Source organism: Quercus robur, chromosome 5 (genome assembly GCF_932294415.1).
Source record: "Quercus robur chromosome 5, dhQueRobu3.1, whole genome shotgun sequence".
Lineage (NCBI taxonomy): Eukaryota > Viridiplantae > Streptophyta > Magnoliopsida > Fagales > Fagaceae > Quercus > Quercus robur.
The window spans coordinates 23,884,460-23,910,424 of NC_065538.1; the positions used below are offsets into that span (position 1 = coordinate 23,884,460).

General features: G+C 35.1%; 1 protein-coding gene across 1 annotated transcript; it reads left to right on the forward strand.

Annotated features, from left to right (window-relative positions):
• The first annotated feature begins 3,609 nt into the window (after window positions 1-3,609).
• LOC126725563 (N-terminal acetyltransferase A complex auxiliary subunit NAA15) lies at window positions 3,610-25,311 on the forward strand. Its single transcript, XM_050430357.1, has 26 exons — window positions 3,610-3,834; window positions 4,552-4,630; window positions 5,837-5,919; window positions 6,024-6,173; window positions 7,306-7,421; window positions 8,449-8,554; window positions 11,782-11,853; window positions 11,963-12,078; window positions 15,821-15,953; window positions 17,494-17,571; window positions 17,658-17,711; window positions 17,839-17,909; window positions 19,784-19,838; window positions 19,943-20,038; window positions 20,281-20,409; window positions 20,503-20,585; window positions 20,684-20,914; window positions 22,014-22,146; window positions 22,225-22,332; window positions 22,484-22,615; window positions 22,962-23,018; window positions 23,205-23,302; window positions 23,408-23,466; window positions 23,567-23,678; window positions 23,789-23,889; window positions 24,573-25,311. Exons 1-26 carry the CDS (start codon window positions 3,784-3,786, stop codon window positions 24,770-24,772), a joined length of 2,703 nt encoding a protein of 900 aa, XP_050286314.1. The 5' UTR covers window positions 3,610-3,783; the 3' UTR covers window positions 24,773-25,311.
• The last annotated feature ends 654 nt before the right edge of the window (window positions 25,312-25,965 follow it).

Consider the following 25,965-nt stretch of genomic DNA (forward strand, 5'->3'; position numbering starts at 1 on the left):
AAGAAATTTAAAAAAAAAGCTTCAGATGGCAGATCATTAAGGGAGAGGGGTTTGGTCGAGAGAGGGACTACTTGAACTGAAGAACGGCAGGTCATTGATGACGGTGACTTAACAACGGCGGCGGTAAGAAGTGGCTAGGGTTAGGGATTTGGGAGAGAGAGATAGCGGAATGTGAAACTAAAAGTCGTGCCTGTGGGAGTGGAGTGTTGAGGCTTGAGAGTTAAGAGTCTTATGATTTGAGACTCTGATGAGAGTGGAGTGGAAGACTGAAACGTCTGAAACTTTGTTTTGATTTGATTTTGCATTTGCGTGTAAGTTTCAATTGTTCAGAACTCAGACTATAGAGTAGAGAGCAGAGGCTATACGGGTCTTATCACTTCAAAGACCCAAAAATATAATATATATTTTTTAAAAATTTGAAACTATCATTCGGGTTGGGTAATACGGGTTTTTAATACCTTAACCCGTTACTCGAACCGATAATTCGGTTTTTGTTAGAGGCAGACCTGAATTCGACCGACCATGAGTTTCGGGTCCACCTGCTGGGCTTCGGGTCGGTCGGTCCCGGTCGATTTGGGTGGGTTACTGAATCGTTGGACAACCTTAACAAAAAGGGAAAAAAGAAAAAAAGAAAAAAGGAAAACAAAACATTTGGAGACTGTTTGGTAATGTTGTTTTAGTAACATTGTTTGTATTTTTTGAAAATTCGTATGAGTAAAAAAATGTATAAAAATACGTGTGATATTATTTAAATACTGAAAACTGTTGCTCAAAATACCCTACCAAACAGCCCCTTACTTACATAGAGTCAGCCATGCCTTTTGAAACAAAACGTCAGCCAGCCAGGCCTGAATGGAAGGGTGATAACTGAATTAATAACTATAATCATAATATTCAAAACAAAAAAAGAAAGTCTTTAATAAAAAAATCAACGTGGCTTAATTTATCTTGTCTCAGTTATATTCAATTTTTATTAAAAAAAAAATTAGGAAGAAATTACTAAACTTTAATAACAATTTTTTAATAATAATGTTTTTTTTTTGGGGTCAAAACATCCCCGGTCCTTATTTGCAACAAGTAAGAATTCTTGGATTAATTCTTAATTCTACTAGTACGTGTACATAACTAGTTTTACATTTATATTTTTTATAATTTATAGTTTGAAAAATTTCCAAGACAAAATGAAAAAGGTTGGAAAAATAAAATTAATACTAATTTACCATATATTTTTGGCCTCTAAGAGTTCTATCACTTATATTTTAATCTTAAAATTTGAAATGTTTTTTGATTTTTTTTTTTAAATTGCAAACATATAATTAGTCATTCGAGCATCCGCAGCAGATGTGCCAAATGTGCCAAATACCAAATATTTGGCACATTTGGCACATCAAACACAAAAACAGAGTTTTATCAGATGTTCCAAATCTCAAAAATTATGCCACACGGCTACAGTACCGTCTCAAATATGAGACGGTACGAACAGAAATGGTATAAATTTTTATAGTTTTTTATTCTCTTTTTTCTCTCCTCACTCTTCACTTTTTCTTTTCTCTTCTCTCTCATCGGTTCCCTCTCTCTTCTCCCTATACCGGTTATTATCTTTGTACTCGTCTTTCAGGATCTTAAACCAGTCCGGGATGTTCACCGGTAGCGACGACGACAGCGCGTTCCGTGGGTGAGGGCTTGGAGGACAGCTTCTTGGAAACGCGTGAACTCGGAGTGGTTTGTTTGCAGAACTCACCGGTTCCCTCTCTCTTACCTCTGTTCCTCTCAATCTCTCTCACCCTCTGAAGTCGCCACTGCCGATCTCGCCCAGTCGCCGTCAATATTGCTCAGCCACACTCGATCTCACCGATTTCACTCATTGTCTCACCTTTTCCAGTCATGGCTGATCTCACCCCGAGGCCGTCGTCGATATTTCCCTCTTCCCTCTCCTTTATGTCCGCCTTTCACTCTGCCTCTCTCTGGTTGTGGGTTTTTTTTTTTTTTTTTTTTTTTTTGCAGCAATTTGGGTTGATCTGATATTGGTGAGTAATCGTGGTGGTTGGTTTGCAGTAGAGGTGGGTTGTAGTGGTGGTGATGGTGGATTCTGATATGATGGGTGAGCTGTGGGTGATGGTGGGCTGTGGGGGTGGTATGGGTTTTGTGTTTGTTTTTTAAATTGTAGGCGGCAGGTGGTTCAGTTGATCTAGGTGGTGGTAGGTTGTAGGGGTGATGGCCGGTGGTGGCTGTCGGTGTTGTTGCAGCAGTGGATATTAATGGCTGGTGGTTGTGTCGTTGATGTTGTTGTTGTTGATGATAATGGTGAGGAGATAATATATTATTTTAATGTGTAGTAAATATTATTTTAATATATAGAATTGAATTATAAAACATCTGATAAATGAGATATTGTAAAATGATGTGGTAAAATAATAAAGTAGGCTTTTGGTATGTCAAAATGACATATTTTTTGCAATATTTGCTACGGATACTCTTATATAATACCACTATTATTCTTGTTGTTTACATGACAAAATTCAACGGAACTTAGTGGTGTTCCCTTATAACGATAAAACTATGAAACAACTATTTTAATATATTTATTATAATTGACTATTTCAATTACAAAATAGAAGAGAAAAATATCATATTTTAAGTCTCTAAGGGCTCGTTTGGTAGTAGATCATCTTAAATACGCGTTTTCAGTTTTTAAATAATATTATACACATTTCCACACATTTTTTCACTCACACGTATTTCAAAAAAATACAAACAACATTACTCAAACTCCTCTATCAAACGGGTCCTAAAATTTTTACCATGCATAATTTAGAGTCTGTTTAGAATCTGCTTATTTTGCTGAAAATGAAAACTTTTTGCCAAAAGTACTATATATAAAAGTTAAAGTTAGCTAGAATAATACAGTGAGACCCATGAATAGTACTAAAAAGTGTAGTGAGGTTCATAAATAATAGTAAAAATAATCTGAATAGTAAAATAAGCTGGCAAAAAATAACTATCCAAACGGACACTTATAGAGTTTGCATCCAGCGTTTTTGTGTTTCACGCCTTTTTTATTTTTTATTGAGAAGTGCATTTCAGTGCTTTTTGGTGGGTCCTATGTACTGTTTATAGGACCCACAAACATTTTTTTTAAACAAAATTTATATTAAAAATAGGTCCCACGATACTATTTACACATTTAAAAATTATTTTATTATAATATTTTCAATAAAATACACTGTAGCTAAATATACTTTTAATTTTAAAATATTATCACCATGTATGTTTTGCAAAATTCAACCAGCGATCACTCATAAGAGTCCAAACGACAAGACTACGAAATGACTAATTCGACACATCTACAATTATTTTTGGAGAACTAAAAACGATTTTAAATTTTACAATTTTAGGACCAATTAAGTATTAAAAAAAGAAGAAAAGAAAATCCCTCAAAGAAAAAAAAAGAAAAAAAAAAGTGAAAAAAGGGCAAGTTGGAACTTGGAAGCAATGGATCTTAGTATTTTTAAATTTTTATTACAGTTTTATTATATATATAAAAAAAAAAATTGTCATAGTATTATTTTGCCAATCCTTTCCTCCTTGGTCGTATAGTAGGGTTGAGGTTGCAGCAGATAGACGCCACCACTCTTTTTCTGTCTCTCTCTCTCTCTCTCAATCTATCTCACACCGCAGCCCTTTACTAAGTTATAACTATTAAACAAGACAAAACCCCTACTCTTCCAATTCTCTCTGTCTCTGTCTCTCTCTGTGGTTCTTGCTCGCTTGCTGTGAGAAACAATGGGTGCTTCGCTGCCTCCAAAAGAGGCAAACCTCTTCAAGCTCATTGTTGTAAGCTTCCGATTCCCTTTACTCTATCTCTTTGTTTCAATCTCTTTCCTTTAATCTCGTTCTGTCTTATTCATCACAACACGATCGAACTTCATTCACTTTCTCTTTCCTTGTTTCCCCCTAAAACCCTAGATTCTCTTTTTTTATTTTTTATTTTTATTTTTGTATTTTAATTTTGTTTAGCTTTATTTATTTTTGCTCTGAATCTGAAAAGGAATACTGGGTTTTTTTTTTTTTTTGTGTTTATGCTTTGTTTTATTTATTTTCGGAGGAAAATGGATGATTTTGTTAACTGGGTTGGATTAAGAAGTTCAGTTTAGTAGTGGAAATACAAGGATGGAAATTTGGGTTTTTTGTTATTCCGCTGATTTTGCTCTTTGCTGGGAAATATGAGTGATTTGGTCAACTGGGTTTTCTGTGATTGTGAAAAAAATGATTTAATTCTGGTGGGATTGGATAGTTTTGAAATGAATACAAATTCTACGTGTTTGAGTTTCATTTTCTTTTCATATGCCATTGGATGTGTGGATAATGGCAATCAGTTTTTGAAGCTGTACAACTATGGCACTGCATACTTTGTAGACATGTATCTATGTAGGGCCATATGTATGTATTACTTAGGCAATTTTTTATTTTTATTTTTATTTTTATTGTCGTACGCATTTTAGAACGTAGATGTTTTGTGATTGTTAATTGAATCTTCATTTTGCTATGCAGAAATCATATGAAACTAAACAATATAAGAAGGGGCTGAAGGCAGCTGATGCCATATTGAAAAGGTTTCCAGAACATGGAGGTACGTCTCATTTAAGAGCACTAAAGCTATTTTTGGGAAAATGAATTGGGCACCTGTTAGCCTCACTGAAAAGAGATTTTGACCCCCATAAAGATGTTTTGTAGTTATTTATAAAAAAAGTTGAAATATTTGGATCTTTTAGGAAAAAAGCTCTACAATTCTTTGTTCATGCTTTATAAATCCAGAATTTTAAAGCACAACTCACTATTATTTGTCACGAACGGTCAAAATTCTGAAGCTCTTTTAAAGTTAAAAGCTCAGTTAAATCTCTTTATTGTGTAACCAAAGCTCTACTTCCTATGGTAATACCAAACGTGCACAAAGTATTTTTGTTGTCTATTTTCTTTATTGTCTGGACATATTCATTAGTTTTAGCCTTACCGTCTGAATTCACATGTCTTCTCTGTGGTGTCTTCTCTGTGGTATTTTCTCTGTGAAAATTCACAAAATGGGACAATCAGGCACAACATAGAAACACATTTCCTCAAGTGCAAATTATTATGAGAATTAAGGGTACTAAGAAAAACATCGAAAGTGAATAATGTATGAAGAGCCTGAAAAGCTATGCAATTTATTTAGTGGCTGTTGAATCAACCTCCTGAGGGAGCAAGCTGAGCATAAAAGAACACTTGACAAGTGCAAGTGAGAAAGGACATTAATTTTCTTTTTTAAAAATAATTTTAGATTTCATGATCTGTGTTGGAGAATGGAAGTGCTGATGAACTGCTCAAATGGCAACTCCATCCCTTGTAAGAGCATGGTGAAGGATGAGGTTGTAAGACCGTGGGTGTGTGTAATCACCTATAAGGAAATTTTTGGGTAATGGAAGTACCTGAACTTGTGTGAGGACAAACTCTTTTAGCAAACCAAATCCTTACTTCGCAAACTGCAGGAAACTAATTTCTTGGCTTACCAATGCTTCCTTGACCCGGTTTTCTCTTTGTTTTAAATTCAAACTTAAAATTAAAATTCAATTTATCAAGAAAAGAAGCACAAGTAGCATAAAATCCTGGTAATTTTACTACTAAAAAAGCAATGTAGTTAAAGATTTATGTGCACGGTTGCCAAATGTTCATTTACTATGTCGATCCTTTTTATTTGGGAGGGGGGTTTTTATCCCCATCCTTTCATACATTTATATTTTTTTCTTAATTTGTATTTTGATGTCTATACATTTATGTTTCCTGTTTCCCTCATGGTTTCCAGAAACTTTAGCTATGAAGGGTCTGACATTAAATTGCATGGACCGTAAAACCGAAGCGTATGAACTTGTCCGGCAAGGGTTAAAGGTAGGGGGATGTTGTCTCAGACTATTTTCTCACTAAACAACTTTAATTTCAGAAACCATTGTTGTATAATGTAATGTTGGGCTTAAATGCCTATATTGGTGCAGAATGACCTCAAAAGTCATGTTTGTTGGCATGTATATGGTCTCCTTTACCGGTCAGACAGAGAATACAGGGAGGCAATTAAATGCTACCGAAATGCACTGAGGATAGATCCGGAAAATATTGAGATACTTAGGGACCTGTCACTCTTACAGGTATTTGTTAAATGCTGATCTCTTCTTTGATGATTATGATTAGTGAATAATTATAATAATAACTATTAGTATTATTATTCTTAAATTGGTAAGTATGCAACTAGGAGCCCACGATCTCACTCTCCATCCTGTTCTTATGGGTGAAGGATAGCTTGCTGCAGATTAATTAAGAAAACATCTCAATGCTAGTCTTTTACTTTTAATGACCATACCAAGGACTGTGATGGCCATAAGTGTTTGGAACTGGCATAGGACATGACAGTCTTCAAATTGTATTAAATTTGTGGACGCTGCTTGATATCTGCAATAGAGTTGAAGGAAATTCTATTGGTAGTGACTTTTTTACTAGTCTTGTTACTAATGCTGGTGTTTGTGGTTTGCTTCTTTCAATCGTTGCATTTGGCTGTCAAAATATATTGTTGAGGCTCTGGGGCATATTCTCTGCCTGCACGGCTGTACCTCTCATGGTCCTTTTAAACTCAATATTATCATCATTTATTGCAAATTATTCTTAGAGTTAATCATAGTGAAAATACCTGTTAAAATTTAAAAATTCCTTAGCTGACATTAGGTGTGACAAAAACAATGCATCTCTAGTCTCCCTGAAGCACCTCTGAAGAATTGTTCTTAAATATTTCTCTGGCCTTTTAGATGCTTGATTTGATAAAGAAGAAACCCCAATTCAAGTAACCATATTATGTAACTAATAAGTCTTTCCATTTGAATCACAGATATAGCTTGCTTAAAAATTTTCTGGATACAAGTTGAACAATGTATGTGGAGCCACAGTGCTACACTCGCCTTGGGGGGGGGGGGGGGGTGGGGGGGATGACCTTTAGATTCATATTTGAGTTGGATGGTTGTTCATTATAGTTTGTTCTTATCATAGCAATGACCTTTAGATTTTGTCATTATTTTTTGGTGCCAATGAGCTCTAGCTCAAATGACACGTCCTCACTTTGTAAGAGCAAGGAGTGTGTGGTTGTAGGTTCAATACTTACAGTGTATATATAACTTACCAATAAAAAAAGCTTGTTTGTCTCTTCCTTTTTCTCTAGTCTTTTTGTGGTTTTTAGGATTTTCCATTTGGCTTTGTTTTTGCTAATGACGCTATTTACCTTTCATGTTACAGGCACAGATGCGGGATTTGGCAGGTTTTGTTGAGACAAGACAGAAACTTCTGTCTCTGAAACCAAATCATCGCATGAATTGGATTGGATTTTCTGTTGCCCATCATTTAAACTCAAAGTATGATTCGATCCTTGGATTTGCAATTTTCTGTTGCCCATCATTTTGTACAGTTTTTCATTCTTATGCCTGTTAATAGTATTACATTATGAATTCTTATTATCTTCTTCTACTGTTCCACCAAAATGGTGGTTACCGTAATTTAATGATAATTACGTAATATTAGTTAATTTGCGTGTGTTGAATATGATTTTTAATTCATTAAATCAGAATCAGCTTCCCTTCATTGTAGTAGCATCAATTTCATTGTATGTATCCTCATCTATTTACAGTATGGCGGATATCTATTCAAGTTGTTTAATGTCTTGAATTGGAATTTCTGTGACCACATATTTCTCTTCCGCTGCTTTCTCATGCTTTTCCTTTTAAAATTTGCTTTATCTGCTCAGTGTAACATAATCAGCTGTCGACAGAGGAGAGCGTACATATCCAATTTGTCATTAAATCCATGCAGACATGACATTTATCAATGTGATTTAAATGTAGTGAGAATGTAATTAAAGGATTGACTGCTTGAACTCACTCAAAAGAAATCTGAACAAATTTTTCCACATGTGGATGCCTGGATGATCTTGCTGCATGTGGCAAACTCTTCTCTGATAGGGTGCTCATTTATCTGGCACAAGAATCTTAAGGAGAATTTTATTAAGGAAAGCCAGCTTTTCTCTCCTTTCTTTTGTGATATTGATGGTTCCTTATTAACTTTCTTTTGATAGGTAAATGCAACATACATGCTACACGGGATTGAACCCGGAGAATTCTTTATTTATGGGGATGATTTCTTTTGGCAACTATGCTGATTAGATACCCAGTTGGGCTTGTTGTATTGTTGGTAGCTAATTTATCTTTATTTTTTTAAACCTTTGATAGAAGAAGTTTGATCAAGTTATTTCACCTTTGTAACTCCTGGATTTACACACCTGTGATCCATTAAATTTTTTTTTTTGTGCTCCAGTTCTATGAAGTGATATTTTAGGTCCTGGATTGATTGAATACCCTAAACAAACATTTTTTGTTTATGTATCAGTCCGTCAAAAGCAGTTGAAATTCTAGAAGCATATGAAGGGACGCTAGAAGACGATCATCCTCCAGACAATGAACGTTGTGAGCATGGGGAAATGCTCTTGTACAAGGTATGATTGCTTTTGACATACATTATTTATTGGTAACTACATAGGCACCTGGTGGTTCTTGAACCCTTCACCTTACTCTTACAAGAGAGAGGAGGTGCCATTTGATCTAGAGCTCATATGTTTAGATTTCCTTTTTCACTTGTTTGATGCCTGCTTCCTGATTTAGATTTGTACATATAGTGGTTTGATGTTATTTAATGATGATGATGATGATCATTATCTTTATTATTTCTTATTATTATTCTATTTTTTTTGATAAGTAAGAAGAGAATATTATTAATAAAAGAAAAGCAAGAGAAACACAAAGAGTTCACGGTAGTGAACAATGGAAAGAAAGAAACAACAAGACAAAAGCAACCCCTAATCTATTCTAATAGAAGAAATAAAATCTATTAGGGTAGAACAATCTGAGAAATAAAATTTATAAGGGTAGAACAAAAGCAACCCCTATGTTGAACACTCCTAGTGCCTAGTGCCTTTTGTTGAGAGGTAAGAATGTTTTCTTGAAAGTGTATGTCCAGTGACCTTGAAGCTGTTTCTTTGTGACATTATTTTCGAAAACATTGCAATCACAAATTCAGTTCATTGGTTTGACCTTTTATGTCTCATGTATATTTTTCATATACATTTTTAATAAGTAATGGTATTTTAATTAAATTAGTTTACTTCATGTTCACGATTATGAACACAAAGTAACTTAAAAAGTTACAAAGAATTTACACAAAAGTGAAGTGAATATTTGAACTTGAGAATGGAGTTTTCATGTGTAAAATCCCATGCACAAGACCAATTAAATAAAGTTTGAATCAACGAGGATTCCAACTGATCTTTGTATCTTCAAAAGTGTGGATATTACCTTCCCTCAATATCCACATCAAACATAGTAGAATAAGATTCCAAACATTGAAAAGTGACTTTCAAACCAAATCCTCCATCCAAATCACAGTTTTGCCATTGATTTTGGCAACACTCAATGATTCCCAAACACCTATGCCCCACAAAATATTGGCAACATCACAATGGAGTAGTAAATGGTCCGTTGTTTCCCCCTTACATTGGTACATACAGCACTAGCCAACTAAAGAGACCTCTTTTGGGAAGGCTCTGAAAGACACCCTCTTTAGGGCCTTAACACACTAAGTTCTCTTCCATGAGAATGGAATAACATTGGTACCTCAGACAACATTATAATAGGAATGAGCATCCTATCGCACCCCTCTGGCTAGACAAGGCTAAATATAACTGCGGCATCTTTGTCAACTGAGCACATTTACAAGTTAGGGTACAAATCCTCTCTTTTAGAGAATGGTGTTCACTCCATTTATCGTGCTAGATCCTTGCTTGTGTGTCATCCCCTTCATTGACGGTCCCATTTTGAAAGGAAAGAACCAGATTGGATACTACGCTGACACTGATGAGTCCCTCAGCTTGGTTTTGAAATCCAGCCAACAACCCCCCCCCTCTCCCCCTACATTAAAGCTATCACCCGCTGCCATAAGTGTGTATCTTCATTTGCAAAGAATCATGACCATTTCCCCATAAGGCATGATTAAAGCTCCCAATTTTCCTAACCCCAAGTGACCTTCAGCAATGGGTGAACAAACAAAATTCCATCCCACCAAAGAGCATTTGGACTACTCTTCTGAGGCACCCACAAGAAATATCTATGTATTCTCTCTATTGTATTTGCCACAAACATGAAAATAGTTAATAAAGATAGATAATATGTCGGTAAGCTTGAAAGTGTACTCTTCAACAATTTTAGCCTCCCTCCCTTTGGCAAAGTAGTCTCTTCCAACCAGGCAGTCTACGTTCCCTTCTCTAAGATAGGATTCAACACAGAATGTGCCTTAAAGGGGGGACGGGGACCCAATGGCATTACCAGGTAATTCATCAGCAGGTTCCCAATTTACAGCATAGTATATCTGCTAATTATGTTACCCACATTACCTATACCTATAGGGACCACTTCAGTCTTGCCTAGGCTAACTTTAAAATCTGTAACAGCTTCAAAGCAATTCATCACCATTCTGATATAAAGAATTTGTTTAATATTCACATCACAAAATAAAATGGTATCGTCAGCAAATAAGAGATGGGAGATACTTAGCCCCTTGACAGCAGGTCCTGCCTGGAATCCTGTAATAAAACCCCCTCCGCAGTTTTCTTCAGCATGACGCAACAAATACATAACTAGTATAAAGAGCAGTGGGGATAATGGGTCACCTTGTTGTAACCGTCAAGGGGTGCTAAAAAAGCTAGAAGGGGAACAGTTTTATAGAACTTAGAAATGGACTGTAGAAAACTAGAAATACATGCAGGAGACCAACTCCACTTCTCACCACCATTCTACACAATAGATAAAGTTTTGCATTCCAACTTCTCCACTTCTTGCTAAACCCCATTCTGTAAGTGTATGAGCACCACACCCAAATGTATGTTGCACTTCTAGTTTCTGTAATCTCTTTGCATGCATCCCTTTCTCCTTAACAAAATGGTTTATGTCCTTTTTTTTGAAATTTTAAGTAATTCAGATATCCATTATTCTTGAAGCAGTTTGTTCAAGATTAATTGATATTTTTTGGTAAAAAATAAGAAGCATAAATTCTACTGATAGTTGATAGGGTCTTCATTTTATTTTGAAAGCACGAGGTTCAATTTTTTGTTGACCTGCATAGTTACTTATATAGAAAACAGAACTTTGATTGACAATTCATTCTTAGTTTCTTTAGGAAGACTGATAGATTGCCATATAGCTTCTAAAATACAGTACGAATATTGGGCAAAAAAGTGGAAAATGGGGTGTGTAGGTTTAACTCACTTATTTCATATTGGCATACTAGTATCAGGAAAAAAAATTACAGAGCAACATGATATGTTTTCAAGCAGTAGAAAAAACAAAGGGAAAAACCCTGTCGGTGCAAGGTAATATTTTATTGTTATGTAATATAAATCTCTGTGAAGTACGGCTTCGTGACACTGATCGTGCCACAGCATATTCTCATATCTAGGGAACCATCTTGTCATCTGGACAGATGGGGCAATTGCCCAAGTCAGATACATATCAAGCAATATACAAGTTTTTATCAACTCTTTTTGCATAAAATCTTTGGTTGTTCTCTTACTTTTTCAGGCATGACTACTTAGCTTAATATGGATATGACTCTTTACATAAAAATGCTACATTATATGTTTGATGGTTATATTTATATAAATTGTTTGTCCAGATTTCTTTGTTAGAGGAATGTGGTTTTCTTGAGAGAGCACTTGAAGAGTTACACAAGAAAGAGTTTAAAATTGTGAGTATTGTTATATGTGTTGCTGGGATATTATTACATTATTAACTTTAATTGTTGAATATTTGGAGCATCAGATACCAAACATTAATCCTTGCACATGGCTTTCTAGGTTGATAAATTGGTTTATAAAGAGCAAGAGGTTTCTCTTCTGGTGAAGCTTGGTCGCCTGGAAGAAGCTGAAAAATTGTACCAAGCATTACTTTCCATGAATCCTGACAATTATAGGTACTTCTGTAGACACTTTAAATCTTAAAATTGAAAGCAGCATCTATCTGGTTGAGTTGATTTGATTGAAAAAAATCAATTTTCTTATCAGTTTCTTTTGATTGCCTGTTTGATAATGTGTAATGAAATTACACTTTTTTCAAAGTACATCTGTTTTAAACTTCACTTTTTTTTAAGGTAAAGCTTTTACAAACTACCTCATTTTCGAAAAGCTGAAAATTAGGTTGTACCAAACAGGACCAATAGTGGGATGAGCATTGAAAGTGGCTCATTATGTTGGTTGTTGTTTCTATTGTTAGTGAATTGTTGTTTTTGTAGCCTACATATGCCTACTTATGATCCATGTACATTTGACAATAATATTTTTTGATTAAGATGTTTTGTTTTCTATTTAGCCATCATGTTTCCTAGTCTCTCTCTCTCTCTCTCTCTCTCGTGTTTCTTAAATCTTATTAAGGGAATGAATTGTGGTCGTTGAAGATTTTCTTTAGTAGAAAACTGCGAAGTAATACTTCTCCTGAAAGACGCAATGTGCTCATTATGCAGTTCATTATTTTGGAGATTAAAATCTGTAGTTGGTATTAGTCCTGTGCCTTTTGATGCAATCCACATAGTTTGATGTAGAGAACAAGAGCTTGTGAAGGGATATTAATTAGCAAGAACACCCACTACTTTCCTAAAACAAAGGAGAAAAAAAGCCATACATTTGTTTGAAATTTCATTTTATACTTATTAAAAAAAAACTGCTGTTACAACTTTTGAAAGCCTTAAATTAGATATCAGAATGTTGCAGTGGCAAAGTCACAATTGCGATCACTAATTTAGAAATATAATGCATAGTTTTAAGAACTGGACCTGACCAGCTGGTCTGACTCCTCAGTTCAACTGTGAAATGGGACATATCCCATTCCAGTCCACATACAAAAACCAGAAAAGTTAAAAAACTGGTCAAAACTTGGAACAGGAACCAGTTGATTGATTTTGACATTTTTTTAATAATTGTTGAATTTTTTTTTAACTTACCCTTACATGCAGTTCTTCTTTAATAAAGGAGTAAATGGCCAAGCAACAAAAGAATGTTAAGCCCATTAAAAAACTTGCCCATACATTCAATGTTTACAATTCTTGATGGAGTGGTATTTATAGAGGAATACCAGTAAGACTTTCATTTCTCCAGTGTGGGACTTTCAATAAGACTTTCTCAGAGAAGAACAAGTTCCACATGGAAAAAGAAGTTGATATTATGAATGTCTTTGACTAATAAATGAGCCACTCTACCCCTTTGTCTTTCATTCTTTATGTGTAAAAATTCTTATATTGGAAAATTTATATGATAATTGACAAGAAGTAAGTCTTTATAGATATCTTTCCTAAGTGATTAAACTCCATACACCCCTGTACGTTCAGATTTACAATATCATCAACCCTGAATGTTCTTGCGTTCTAATTTTTGCATTTTAATTGAGGCTTTCATGATTGGGAGTTGGGTTCAGTGAATTCCTTTCTAGGCTTAATCTACTCCCAGATACCTGGGGGTGGGGGGTGATAGGTTGAGACGGTATTTGGTTGGGAGTGGTAAGTTTAATGTTCGGTCTTAAATATTAATATAAGGCTATTCATGGAACAGAGTGTGTCCTTTGTGTGGACAGTAGCTTGGGGTAAGATTCTTACTAATAATAATCTTCATATGAGGGGTTTCTTCTTTGTTTTCTGGTGCTGTATGTGTCGTTGTAATGGGGAAATGATGGATCACTTATTGCTTCATTGTGATGTTGCTTATGTTTTGTGGAGTGGAGTATTTAAGATATTTTGAGTTCTGTGGAAAATACCGTGAACAGTAGCAAATATAATTTGGATGAAGGAATTGGTTTGGGAAGCACTATTCAGATGTTTGGAATCCTACTCTGTTATGTTTGATGTAGATAGTGTGGAAGGAAAGGAATAGCCATACTTTTGAGGACAAGGAGTGACCCACCCCTTGATCAATTGCAGTTCTTGCTGTTTTGTACCTCGTTTAATTGGTCTTGTGCTTGGGGTTTTACTCGTTGTAATCCCATTTTGGAGTTCCAGGACTCCCTTTGTTTTCCAATATGATTTAATGAAGTAATCTTCTTTTTTTTTGAATAAATAATATTGCTTTTCAAAAAAATTCAAAGCCATAAGGTGTTAACTAGTTGTGTATATTTGCTAAAATAGAGTGGAAAACCATATGTAACAAAGTTTTTAGTATACATGTACCATCATGTCTGACAACTTGGATTCTTTCTAAACGTACTGAAACTCCTGTTTTCTGATAAGTAAAAATGTACTGAAACTCCTCCATACAAAGTTCTAAATTTTCGGGTGATATACCTAGGAAAGAAAAGAAAAGAAAAGAAAAGTAGAACCATATAAAATCTAAAGACTTGATTAACAGTATTGATTTAGGTATATGAATTCGCAATTTTTTTTAATTTTTTAATTTTTATAATCGAAAGAAGGGAGAAATATTGCAACTAGGATATACTTAAAAGGATTATTATTATTGTAATGTTAATTTATTTATTTCTACTTTGTTGTTTCTACTTTTTTACTATAAGGTGTTAAACATACTTTTTTTGTGTGGATATGTACAATGTGTGAAACATACTTGAAATTTTTTTGATTTCTTTTGGATATTTTTTCAATAAATATTTTTACTTTTTGACTTACTATGAACCTCTTCTATTTATTGTATTCATAAATAGTTATGAATAAAGTTATTTATTATCATTTATTATATTATGATATAATTATGAGTTAAATTATTTACGATGTCTCTCGTTCAACCATTGATTGGATACTTGGATCACAAATCAACGAAAGCACTCTCTATTCCTGTTCTTTGTCCAATCTGGTTTTTAAAATTATGATCTAGCGGCTCAAAATTTATCATACAGTGGTAATGTGATTATTACATATAAAACTTAAATCACAAACAGAAAACAATTTAAGCTTAAACATACAAAACAGCAACTAAAAGAAACCAAGATTGATCTCACAAGCTTATGGATGTCAAGGGTTCTATAACGTTAGTAAAAAGTCTTCTTCCACATGCTTTCTACCCCTAATAGAGTACCTTAGTGTTGTCAGATTGGTTATTGACCTTATGCATGTGGAAATTATACTTTCATCTATTAGAATAGATTAGGGGCTGCTTCTGTCTTTTTGTTCCTTTTTCCTTTGTTCACTACCGTGAACTCTCTGTGTTTCTCTTGCTATTCTTTCATTAATAATATTCTCTTCTTACTTATCAAAAAAAAAGTGTGGAAATTATATAGTAAGAGTGGTGGGTATACTTCATGGTCATTCTTAAATCTTAGACAAAACTATAGATCAATAACTTTCATATCCTGATTTACATAACAATTTTCATTGTGAACTTTGTTAGTTACCTGCAGAAGAAAAGAAACAAAAAAGGATGTTGAACACATATTTTTCACTTAGGTCATGTCTGTCAGAATCATAGTTTGTTTTGGGCTGTTTTATGAAGCTTTCTTGCATCATATCTCAATCGTTGCTACCTTTGACTTTTCACAAATACTTGTCCTTCAGTTAAAAAATGAGTAACTCTAGCATTTTTAGCAGGAGGAACTTGTCTTATGAGTTCTCTCTCTCTCTTCTACCTACTGTGTACATACACACTATATGTCTCTTTGCGATTTCTTGCGTTGTACTTCTAGTTTTTTGGTGTGGACTGATTTTTATTATTTTGCACTGTTAGATATTATGAAGGCCTACAAAAATGTGTTGGGCTATATTCAGAAAATGCCCAGTTTTCTGCTGATGAAATTGATCAATTAGAAGCCTTATACAAATCTCTTGGGCAGCAACAGAAGTGGTCGTCTGCTGTTAAGGTAGCATATTTCATCGATTTTTTTTTTTTCCATCTTCACCTTTTAGAATGAAAACATTATGTCTTGCTCGGTTTGCAGTTTTATTTACACTTTTTCTAGTTCTTGTCTTTCATTGCTATGCTGAAAATTCTTATCCACTAAGTTTTAAAACCATATATATTCTTTTGACTTTAGAGTGCATTGCCATTTCAGTGTATGGTGGTGGTTGTACATCTTCCTTAAAAGTAGCATGGATATCCTTGTATTGTTTAAACAATGACGGTGGATGCTTTGACTTTTGTAGGTTCAAATTCTGACGGTGTCTCAACATGCACACACATTTGTGTTTCTGTGTTTGTGTATTATATTGAATATGATAGATGCTTTGAAGGAATTTATGTTTTCAATACCTTTTCTGTTACAACGATTTCATGATTTTGTTTTTTCATTACCATAGTTATTGTTTGTTTTTAAGTCAAATGGTGTTTGATGGTGTTCCCAACAGAGACAACTTGTACTTTTCATTTTTTCTCATTAATAACACTTCTCTGATTACCTATCAAAAAAAAAAAAAAAAATAGACATCTAGGGTTTGAATTCCCCTTCCATCCACTTAAAATGTGTTAAATATTGTTATTGTTTGTTTTATTCTTCTTTTTGTTGTTGTTATCATCATCATCATCATCACTATGATTATTGATAAACTTCCATTTATTTTTTTTGATAAGTAAGAAGAGAATATTATTAATAAAAGAAGAGCAAGAGAAACACAAAGAGTTCACGGTAGTGAACAATGAAAAAACGAAACAGCAAGACAAAAAGCAGCCCCTAAACTATTCTAATAGAAGAAATAAAATCCGTAAGGGTAGAACAATCCGAGAAACCCCAACAACGAGACCAATCAAAGAGGGTCCTCTGGCAAAACTCTAATAACTGAACCACAGTTTTCTCCTCATCCTCAAAGGCCCGCCGATTCCGTTCAGACCAAATAGTCCACATTAAAGTTTATCTCAACAGTTTTAGCTGATAAGGAAATGTGAATTTAATTAATCACGTACAGTGTGTTTGGAGGAAGGGAGTACATGTTTAGGGGGAAGGTGAGGAGAGGGGAGGGGAATGGTCATATAAATTGACATTTATGACCCCCTTCCCTCTCTCCCTTTAAAGAAATGCAAACAAGGTCCATTAAATCCTCCCAAATTTTCATGCCCTTTACCTTCCCCTTCCCTGTACTCCCCTTCCATCCAAACACACTATTAATCATTATTCTAACACTCTTTATGTGTGGGCCTAAGCTTTCCCTCACTTAGTGGGGGTTCAACGTGTGGAATTTTTAATTTTTAATCAGAGTTGGAGTGGATGCGTGGTTTGAATTGAAGACCACCTGTTGTAATACCACGATAAACTTCAACTCATCCCAAAAGCTCAAGTTGATATGAAATGATGAACTTAATAGCTTCACCATTATTCTAACAACAATGATGTGCTGGTTCATTCTAATGTAAAATGATTTATATAAATATTCCTTTTGTTGATCCCTTCTTTTTTTCCCTGGCCTCAGAGAATACCACTTGACTTTCTACAAGGCAACAGGTTTCGAGAAGCAGCCGAAAATTATATTAGACCTCTCCTAACAAAGGTTTTTATGGTTCTTTCTTATGCCATTGTTATTGGTCTGCCTAATATTGGGTTTAAAGTTATGACTGTTCTTCTTGGTGTGTTTAGGGAGTTCCTTCATTGTTCTCTGATCTCTCTCCTTTGTACGATCACCCTGGAAAGGTTGGTATTTTTGCTCTTAAAGATCATCTAGTATAAGAATGATATTCTATTTAAATGTTGTAGAAAAATTTGATGCTCCAGTTGGACATTGTTTCAGCCAGTTTTTTTGCTTGTCACTCTTATCCAGGCAGATATTCTGGAGCAACTTATACTTGAGTTGGAGCATTCACTAAGGACAACTGGCCAATACCCTGGGAGGTAATATATGCTTTTCTTCACTCTCATGTTGTATTGTAATAGACACGTCAACAAATTTCTGTGGCACAGATGCCAAATTTCAAATATTGACACAATAAACAATATTCTGATGCTGTCCGCAATATTGTTGAACCCATTAACAGATTCTGCATTTTAGTGTATATTGGGCTTTTGATTCCTTTTCCCCCCCTTTTAGGGAAATAAGAGCTAATATTGGTAAAAGCATGCTTAAAGCGAAAAGCCCATGCTCTTTTCACCTCCAAAGCGAGGCGGCACGCTGTTGGGAGTTTTTCCAATTTGCTCAAACAGTGTTGTTTTTTAAATTCACCAAACGTGATTTGTAGCCATCTAAATTAATACTATATATATGTATGTATATTTGATAAGTATTAAGATTTAAGGAGTCACCCAAAGCCTCAAATTACAAATATCCATCAAAGTATTGGCTTTCGTCTGTTTTTTAGTTTGTTTCAATAATATTCTTATTACCTATAAAAAAAAAGAAGATATGGAAATACAGTCCCTGGTGGACATCCAATCCAACAGAGTTCTTAAAAAGATCAGTTTAAAATCCGGTATGTTTCTTTTGATGTCTCCAAAACTTCAAGCATTCCTCTCCCTCCAAATACACCAAATAATACAGTTTCTATGCTTTCCAAAGCGCCCTTGCCAACCAGCAAGCGAATCAACAACGGATTCTGGCATGACCAAATACAGTAGATTTATATAAAACTCAATTTCATGGTATGGTACTATAAACTGAAGCCCACCCCTCCACCTTTAATAATTCTAGAGCATACCATTTGAGACCCAAGCCACTCTGCACTACACAGCACACATACCTCTCTCTCACAGTCTCACCAAAGGAGCCTGAGTCAAAGATTAATCTTTCGTTTACCATGTATGCTTCTCTCTCTTCTCTCCAGTCTTCTGCTTAAAAGCATCCCCCCCCCCCCCCTTCTTTTCAACTGTTCCTATGAGTTCCCAAAACCCATGATCCCTCTCTCTCTCTCTCTCTCCCCCCCTTCCCCCCCCCATAGTTTCCCACAAGCACAACCTTTCCTTTTTTTTTTTTGGATAAGTTGTCCCGAAACTTGATCTCTGATCTGCTATGTCCTGAACCCACGCCCCATTCGTCCTCCTCTTCATCTTTTAAATTTTGTTTCTCTTAAATTTTTCTGCTTGTTACTGAAACCCATAAACACCACCACCCACTCCCCCCCCCCCCCCCCCCCCCCCCCAAGCCCCCTTTTTTTGGAGTTTTTCCTTGTCGAAACCACTTCAGCCCTTTAAAATCCTAGTGCTTTTTGACCTCTGCCTTATTGGGTATTATTTGATTCAATCATGTACTTCATGTCTTCATTATAGTCATGGCTATCAAGTACCCTGGTTGTATATCTATATTTTTTGTCAAATAGCATGGTTTTATATATTATGTAAAGCACAAGGGAATTATTTAAAACGTTATATTTCAATTTATATGATTATTTGATCACTTGATTTTTTATTGCCCATTAATAATTTTTTTCCTTCAAATTTATGACATTATTTTAAAAAAACTTGTGCTCTACTTTAATTAGGCATGCCCTTGCACTTTGTCCCTAGGATCCAGGAGGCCTTTGACTTTTATTGGCCCTGTGCTTTTATCAGCACTGATAAGAGCAGCCAATTATTCTCTCATGTAAAATAGTTCACTTGGGTTGGACCATTAATGTGGGAAAAGTGAATTTGGAATGTCAAACTAGTTAGAGAATCGGTTTGGTATCAAGTATAAATGATACAATGTCTAGTGTGCTCTTTTATTTTTGGTTTCATCATCATTGTGACATTATGTTGAATTATCTCTCTACTGATGTTTGTCTTACTACTTGCAGGACTGAAAAGGAGCCCCCTTCAACACTTATGTGGGCATTGTTTCTATTGGCTCAGGTTGTTGGCTCTCTTGGATGTTTAATTTGTTTTTTTCCTGTGTTTTACAGCCTTTTCTTTTACACCCTTATTTATTTTCTTTGGGAAATTTTCTGTTCATACAGCACTACGACAGACGGGGTCAATATGACATTTCTCTATCGAAAATTGATGAAGCTATCGAACACACTCCAACTGTGATTGATCTGTACTCTGTCAAGGTCTCTGTATATTTTAAACTCTCCTTCTTCAAACTTTTGATTTTATACATTCTTTGTGGGGGATTTTGTTGTCATTATGGTTTTCTTTGATTTGAAAAGGGAAAAACGTCAATTATAAACATTATTGCGGATTTTTGTTTTTGTTTAATTCTCTAAATATTTTAGTAACTTTGAGAAGTTTTTTGGAAGCTTGTAAGTTTGATGTTCTTGAAAAATACTAATTCTGCTTGTCTTTTGACCAGAGTCGAATATTGAAGCATGCGGGTGACTTAGCAGCAGCTGCTGCATTGGCTGATGAAGCTAGGTGTATGGATCTTGCTGATCGTTACATAAACAGTGATTGCGTCAAGCGTATGCTACAGGCTGATCAGGTTTGGAAGCTTCCTTTCATCTTCTGTTGATTCAATAAGCTTTGTATTTTTGCATTATTCTGCATTTGCTTTATTGAAACTGCTTTTTTGAAGGTGGCTTTGGCGGAAAAAACTGCTGTATTGTTCACAAAAGAAGGGGAACAACACAACAACCTTCATGACATGCAGTGCATGTGGTCTGCCTCTTTTTCTTGCTGAAATTGTTCATTGCGTAAAATAAATATCTTGGTTGTAGATGTTAAATGTGCTATATGATATTTTTCATCTTTGGAAGGTATGAACTTGCTTCTGGTGAAAGTTACTTCCGCCAAGGTGATCTTGGACGGGCCTTGAAGAAATTTTTATCTGTGGAGAAGCACTATGCTGATATTACAGAAGACCAATTTGACTTTCATTCTTATTGCTTGAGGAAAATGACTCTGCGCACTTATGTGGAAATGCTCAGATTTCAAGATCGTTTGCATTCACATGCATATTTCCATAAAGCTGCAGCTGGGGCTATCAGGTGAAACATTCTGTTGGTGTGAAAATCAGATTTTCGATGATTGACAATGAAATGCTAGTTTTAGAGACATGCTTTGCTGTTTGTCGCTTTGCATTTGAAACTTTTCTGGTGAAACTCATTACATTAATATGGTGCGTCTTTGAAGTTTATGGGAAAGTTGTCGATACCATACTAGAGGCTGTTTCAGTTTGGTTAGGGGAGCATAATATTTCTGTAACCGGTTAATACTGGTGTACTGTTTTAGGATTACAGTTATTTTTATGATTATGTATACATTTATATGTTAAAAAAATAGTTAAAAATCAACATATTTTATAAGCCCCATATATAAATAGCAAGCTATATAAACCCTTTTTACTTTTTCTTCTTCTTGTACTAGCCAAAACACCTGAAAGACCCTTGGTAAAGCCGGTTATATATCTGGAATATTTCAAGGTGGGGTGTTCGTATCGATTTAGTGGCCTGCATGGTATGGTATTGACCATGTTGGTTTTCTTGGGCAGATAAAATGCTGTTTAATGTTCATGTTTGTGTCAACTGTGTAATGTTTCATTGCTATACCCATTGCCTCTGAGATGGACTTCGTTGCCTTTCATTTTTTGTCTAAATTCTGACAACTTTTCTTTCTGTTTTGTGTGTGATTGCTTTGCTCATTGCCTTTGAGATGGTACTTTATCTCCTTTTGTATATTTAAATCCTGGCAACTTTTCTCTTTCAGTTTTGTCATGACTTTTGATGGTAGGAATGAGTTTTGTTGTTATTAATTGTTAAAAGATTGTAAATATTGTTGTATCAAATGACGCATTCTCTGGTTTTGTTTTGCTCTGTTTCACTTATTATTAATGTACTTTGTATAGGTTCTTCACCAAACATATGCATCAGTCATTTGTAAAACACGCTATGATGTTTATTTTTATGTTTGTCATCATTTACTTGCAGTGTAGTGCATCTAGTCTTTTAATTGTTGTCCTCATTTCATATTTTGAGTTTCTGAATTTTGAGGTGCAGGTGCTTTTATAATATAAAGTCTGTTCATGCGGATCTATAGCCCATCCCAAAGTTTTGGGACTAAGGCTTTGTTGTTGTGCTTTTGTTGTAGGTGCTATATAAAATTGTATGATACTCCTTCAAAGTCAACAGCGGATGAAGATGATGAAATGTCAAAGTTGCCTCCTTCTCAGAAAAAGAAAATGAGGCAAAAACAGAGAAAGGCAGAAGCACGAGCTAAGAAAGTATCGCTATTTATCTGTGCTTTCTGGTAATTATTCCTGCTTAAATGGTTTTCATACTAATGTTTTGCTTTCTTTTAGGAGGCAGAAGAAAAACATGAAGAATCAAGTGTTGGTGCCGCCTCTAAGTCCGGAAAACGACATGTCAAACCTGTAGATCCAGATCCTAATGGGGAAAAGTTGTTGCAGGTTCTTGCAATCCTACTGTTGGCTTATCTTTTTCTTTCCTTTTTAAATATTTCCGACTGCTAAGAAACATCTTTAGATTGCTGGACAAAGTGTTTTTCTTAAATCCTAAGATAAATATCAGCATATCTCATTTGAATATTGTTTTATTTAGGTTGAAGATCCACTACTGGAAGCTACAAAGTACTTAAAGCTGCTTCAGAAGAACTCGCCCAATTCCTTGGAGACACATTTGCTTTCTTTTGAATTAAATATGAGAAAGCAGAGAATTTTGCTGGCCTTTCAGGTTGTTTTATGTTGAAATTTGTAACTTAGAAACCCTTTTTCATTGTCATAATCTTCTTTGTTGGTTGTACAATGTTAACTAAGAGTTAGATTTAGATTAACACCCATAGGTTGTCTGCAAGTTACAATATGTAATTGAAAACTGAGTACCTTTCTACCTTTTTTGTCTTGACAAAAGGCAAGTTCTATATTAATGGGATTTCTCTCTTATTTGTCTATTTATTTATTATGGTTCACTAGAAAACTGAATAGTTTTTGTTACATACCTCGTAGCTCAATCACACTTATGCTTGCAGCTTCATTTTAATATATGATGGTAAAGTAATTTGTTGTTCTTTGTCCTGTAGGCTTTAAAGCAGTTGCTAAGGTTGGATGCTGAACACCCAGATTCACATCGCAGCTTGGTATTGTAGTTTTCTTTTACTATTAGTCAACTGACTTGTTCACAATCATCTTCTGCATTTCCTACCCTATGCCTCAGTGTTGGTGGTGGTGGTTTGTGGGTTTTTTCTGGGGGGATGGGTTGTGTTAAAAAAAAAAAAAAGTTTTAAATGACAGTTTGGCTATTTTGGCAATTTGTTATGCTGCAGATTAAATTCTTCCATAAAGTGGGATCGATGGCTGCTCCGGTGACTGATACTGAGAAACTCATTTGGAGTGTTTTAGAAGCAGAGCGTCCAACAATTAGGTACTCTTGTAAATTGTTTTTATTTTTAATATTTTAATGCTGCTCTATAATGTTGTTTATCTTTTAAAATTGCCTACTGAATGTCTATTTATTCTTTTCCTGTAGTCAATTGCATGAGAAATCTTTGATTGAGGGAAACAGGACTTTCCTTGAACAACATAAAGGTCATAGTCAACCTTTACCTAATGTGCAGTATGAGAACCTCAACATTTGCAGCATTGTAATGACACCTCCCCCCACACCTCTTTTTTTTTCTCCTTGCAGATTCTTTGATGCATAGAGCTGCTGTTGCAGAAATGCTTTATGTTTTGGAACCTGATAAAAAGCCAGAGGCGATCAAATTAATCGAAGAATCGACTAATAACACAGTACCCAAGTAATGCCCCTTAGTAATTTGTTTTTTTTTTGCTTAATATTTAATTCCTTTGCCTTTTGTGTCTTCAATAGTGATTACACATTGAACCTCTACATGTTTTATTATAATAGAGATGGAGCGCTTGGACCAGTCAGGGAATGGAAACTCAAAGACTGTATTGCGGTCCACAAGTTCCTAGGAACGGTCCTTGTTGACAATGAAGCTGCATTGAGTAAGTACCATGCTTCTTCATGTTGACTGTATATGAGAAATAATATTTTTTGAAGCAAATATGTAATATTGGTGATCATAGTGTATTTAGGTTCTCCAAAATTATGTTTACTTGGTTTGAATTTCCTAAATTGTCCATATTACTTTAGCATTCTTTGCATGTTCTGTTTTGCCAATATTTCAGCTTCAAGATCTGCCATCACTTATAAGGTCCACAACAGTAGGAAGATAAACCTCGTAATCCTTTGTTGTTTTTATGCTGTAATGCAATGCCATCGAATGTATGGTCGGTTCTTTTAGACTTGTTATAGGTTTCAGTCTTTAAGTCTTTAGTTAATGGTTGGTTATGGATAAAATTTTTTGGTCTTGTGTTTGAGTCCTAAAATGTGCCTTTATTTGCAGGTTAGTACCTTGTCAAAGTCTTGTATTTTCTCTTTAAATCACATGGTTGTTGCAGATCAATACACATTATTTATTATAGACATACACATTATTTTCTGCTACCTACTTGTATTTGGTCTTAATCTATTGTCTTTTGAAGAACAAAGGATGGTGTTTGGCATGGTACTAGCACTTAGTACAACAATAAACGGATAAAATTTCTATCATGTTCTTCTTGTTCAGATTGATAGGGGTCAGATACGGTAATTATGTCCATAGTACCATAATCTTCTTTTGTTGTAGGATGGAAGGTGCGTTGTGCGGAGTACTTCCCTTTCTCTACATACTTTGAGGGCAGCCTCAGCTCTGCCATACCTAACTCAGCATACAACCGGATAAGTAAACGGTCTGAAAATGGGAGTGCAAACCATTCAGGTGGTGAAACTGGAGATTCCCTTGCATCAAACGGAAAGCTAGAGACATTTAAGGACCTCACCATCTGACCTTCAATGTTGCTAGTGTGCCTCTGCCATTGTATTTCACTATTTTGCAAGTCACCATACAAATCCAAGCTTTGACTGAGAAATATCAAATATGTTGGAACTTGGAAGAGGAGGTTGCAGCTTGTGGATGAATTTGGGGCTCTTCTGCAAGTTATGGTGATTGCGAGTACTGATTGCTTTGGGATAGGATTCTTTTTATTTTACCAGTTATATATCTTGCCCAATTCAGAGATGTATTCCATTTGCAAATGTGTATAATGTTACTTCCATTGTGTATTAGGGTTGAATTTTTTATTTGCTTACTTTTTCATGAGATCCTGGACAAAGGTGCTCCCTGGCTTTGAGTATATGAGAATATTTTTATCTTCTTGGTGGAGGGGAGAGCGACATTTTCGTTTTTGGTAGTACATGGTCCTACGTCCAGCCAGCATAGGCCCATTTGATGGCTAATTTATTATGTATAAACATTAAATTATGTGAAAATTTTGCTGTGGAATTCATGTGTATTACTGCAATGATCAGCGATAGTTTTCTGCAAATTTTGAATTTGTACTAATATATAGATCAATAAACCTGATTTAGCCAATATTTTGCAAGCACATCTCATTTATTATACAAGAATGTACGGCTTTTTAATTTGAACTACAACGTAGAACAAGAAAGGCTAAAAAGAATTATGTTCTTATTACAGTTACGCCTAATGAAATGTCCACAATTTTTTATTGCCAGTATATTTTCCAAAGCTATTACCCAGGAATTATTGTCGCAGCCACAAATTGTTTTGATTTAGTAGTTGCTCTTTTGCAGCTGGTTAGTAACCTCTGGTCTCGGGATATTCATGGGTTCCCATGTCTGGCTTGTATCAAAAGCCCAAGAACTTGAAGGCTTATAATCAAAGAAATTTAACAAGGATCGGTCTGGGGGCTTATTACTCGGTACAGAAAACATAAGGAGAACCTGAGCTAAACCTAGACCAGTTTGGTCTAATGCAAAACCCAAACCAATCAGAGTTTTGCAGATCGAAAGAGAGAAAACTCAGTTCTTTATAGCCTTGAGCTATGTTGAAGAGAGCTTTATGAAGCAGAATTCTAGAAGCAATTGGCTAAACCTGGAACCTGGGTGATAACTGATAAGAATACTGCTTTCTTCCATAGGTCTGTTAATTTAGAACAGCGAAGGACCATGTTTTTTGG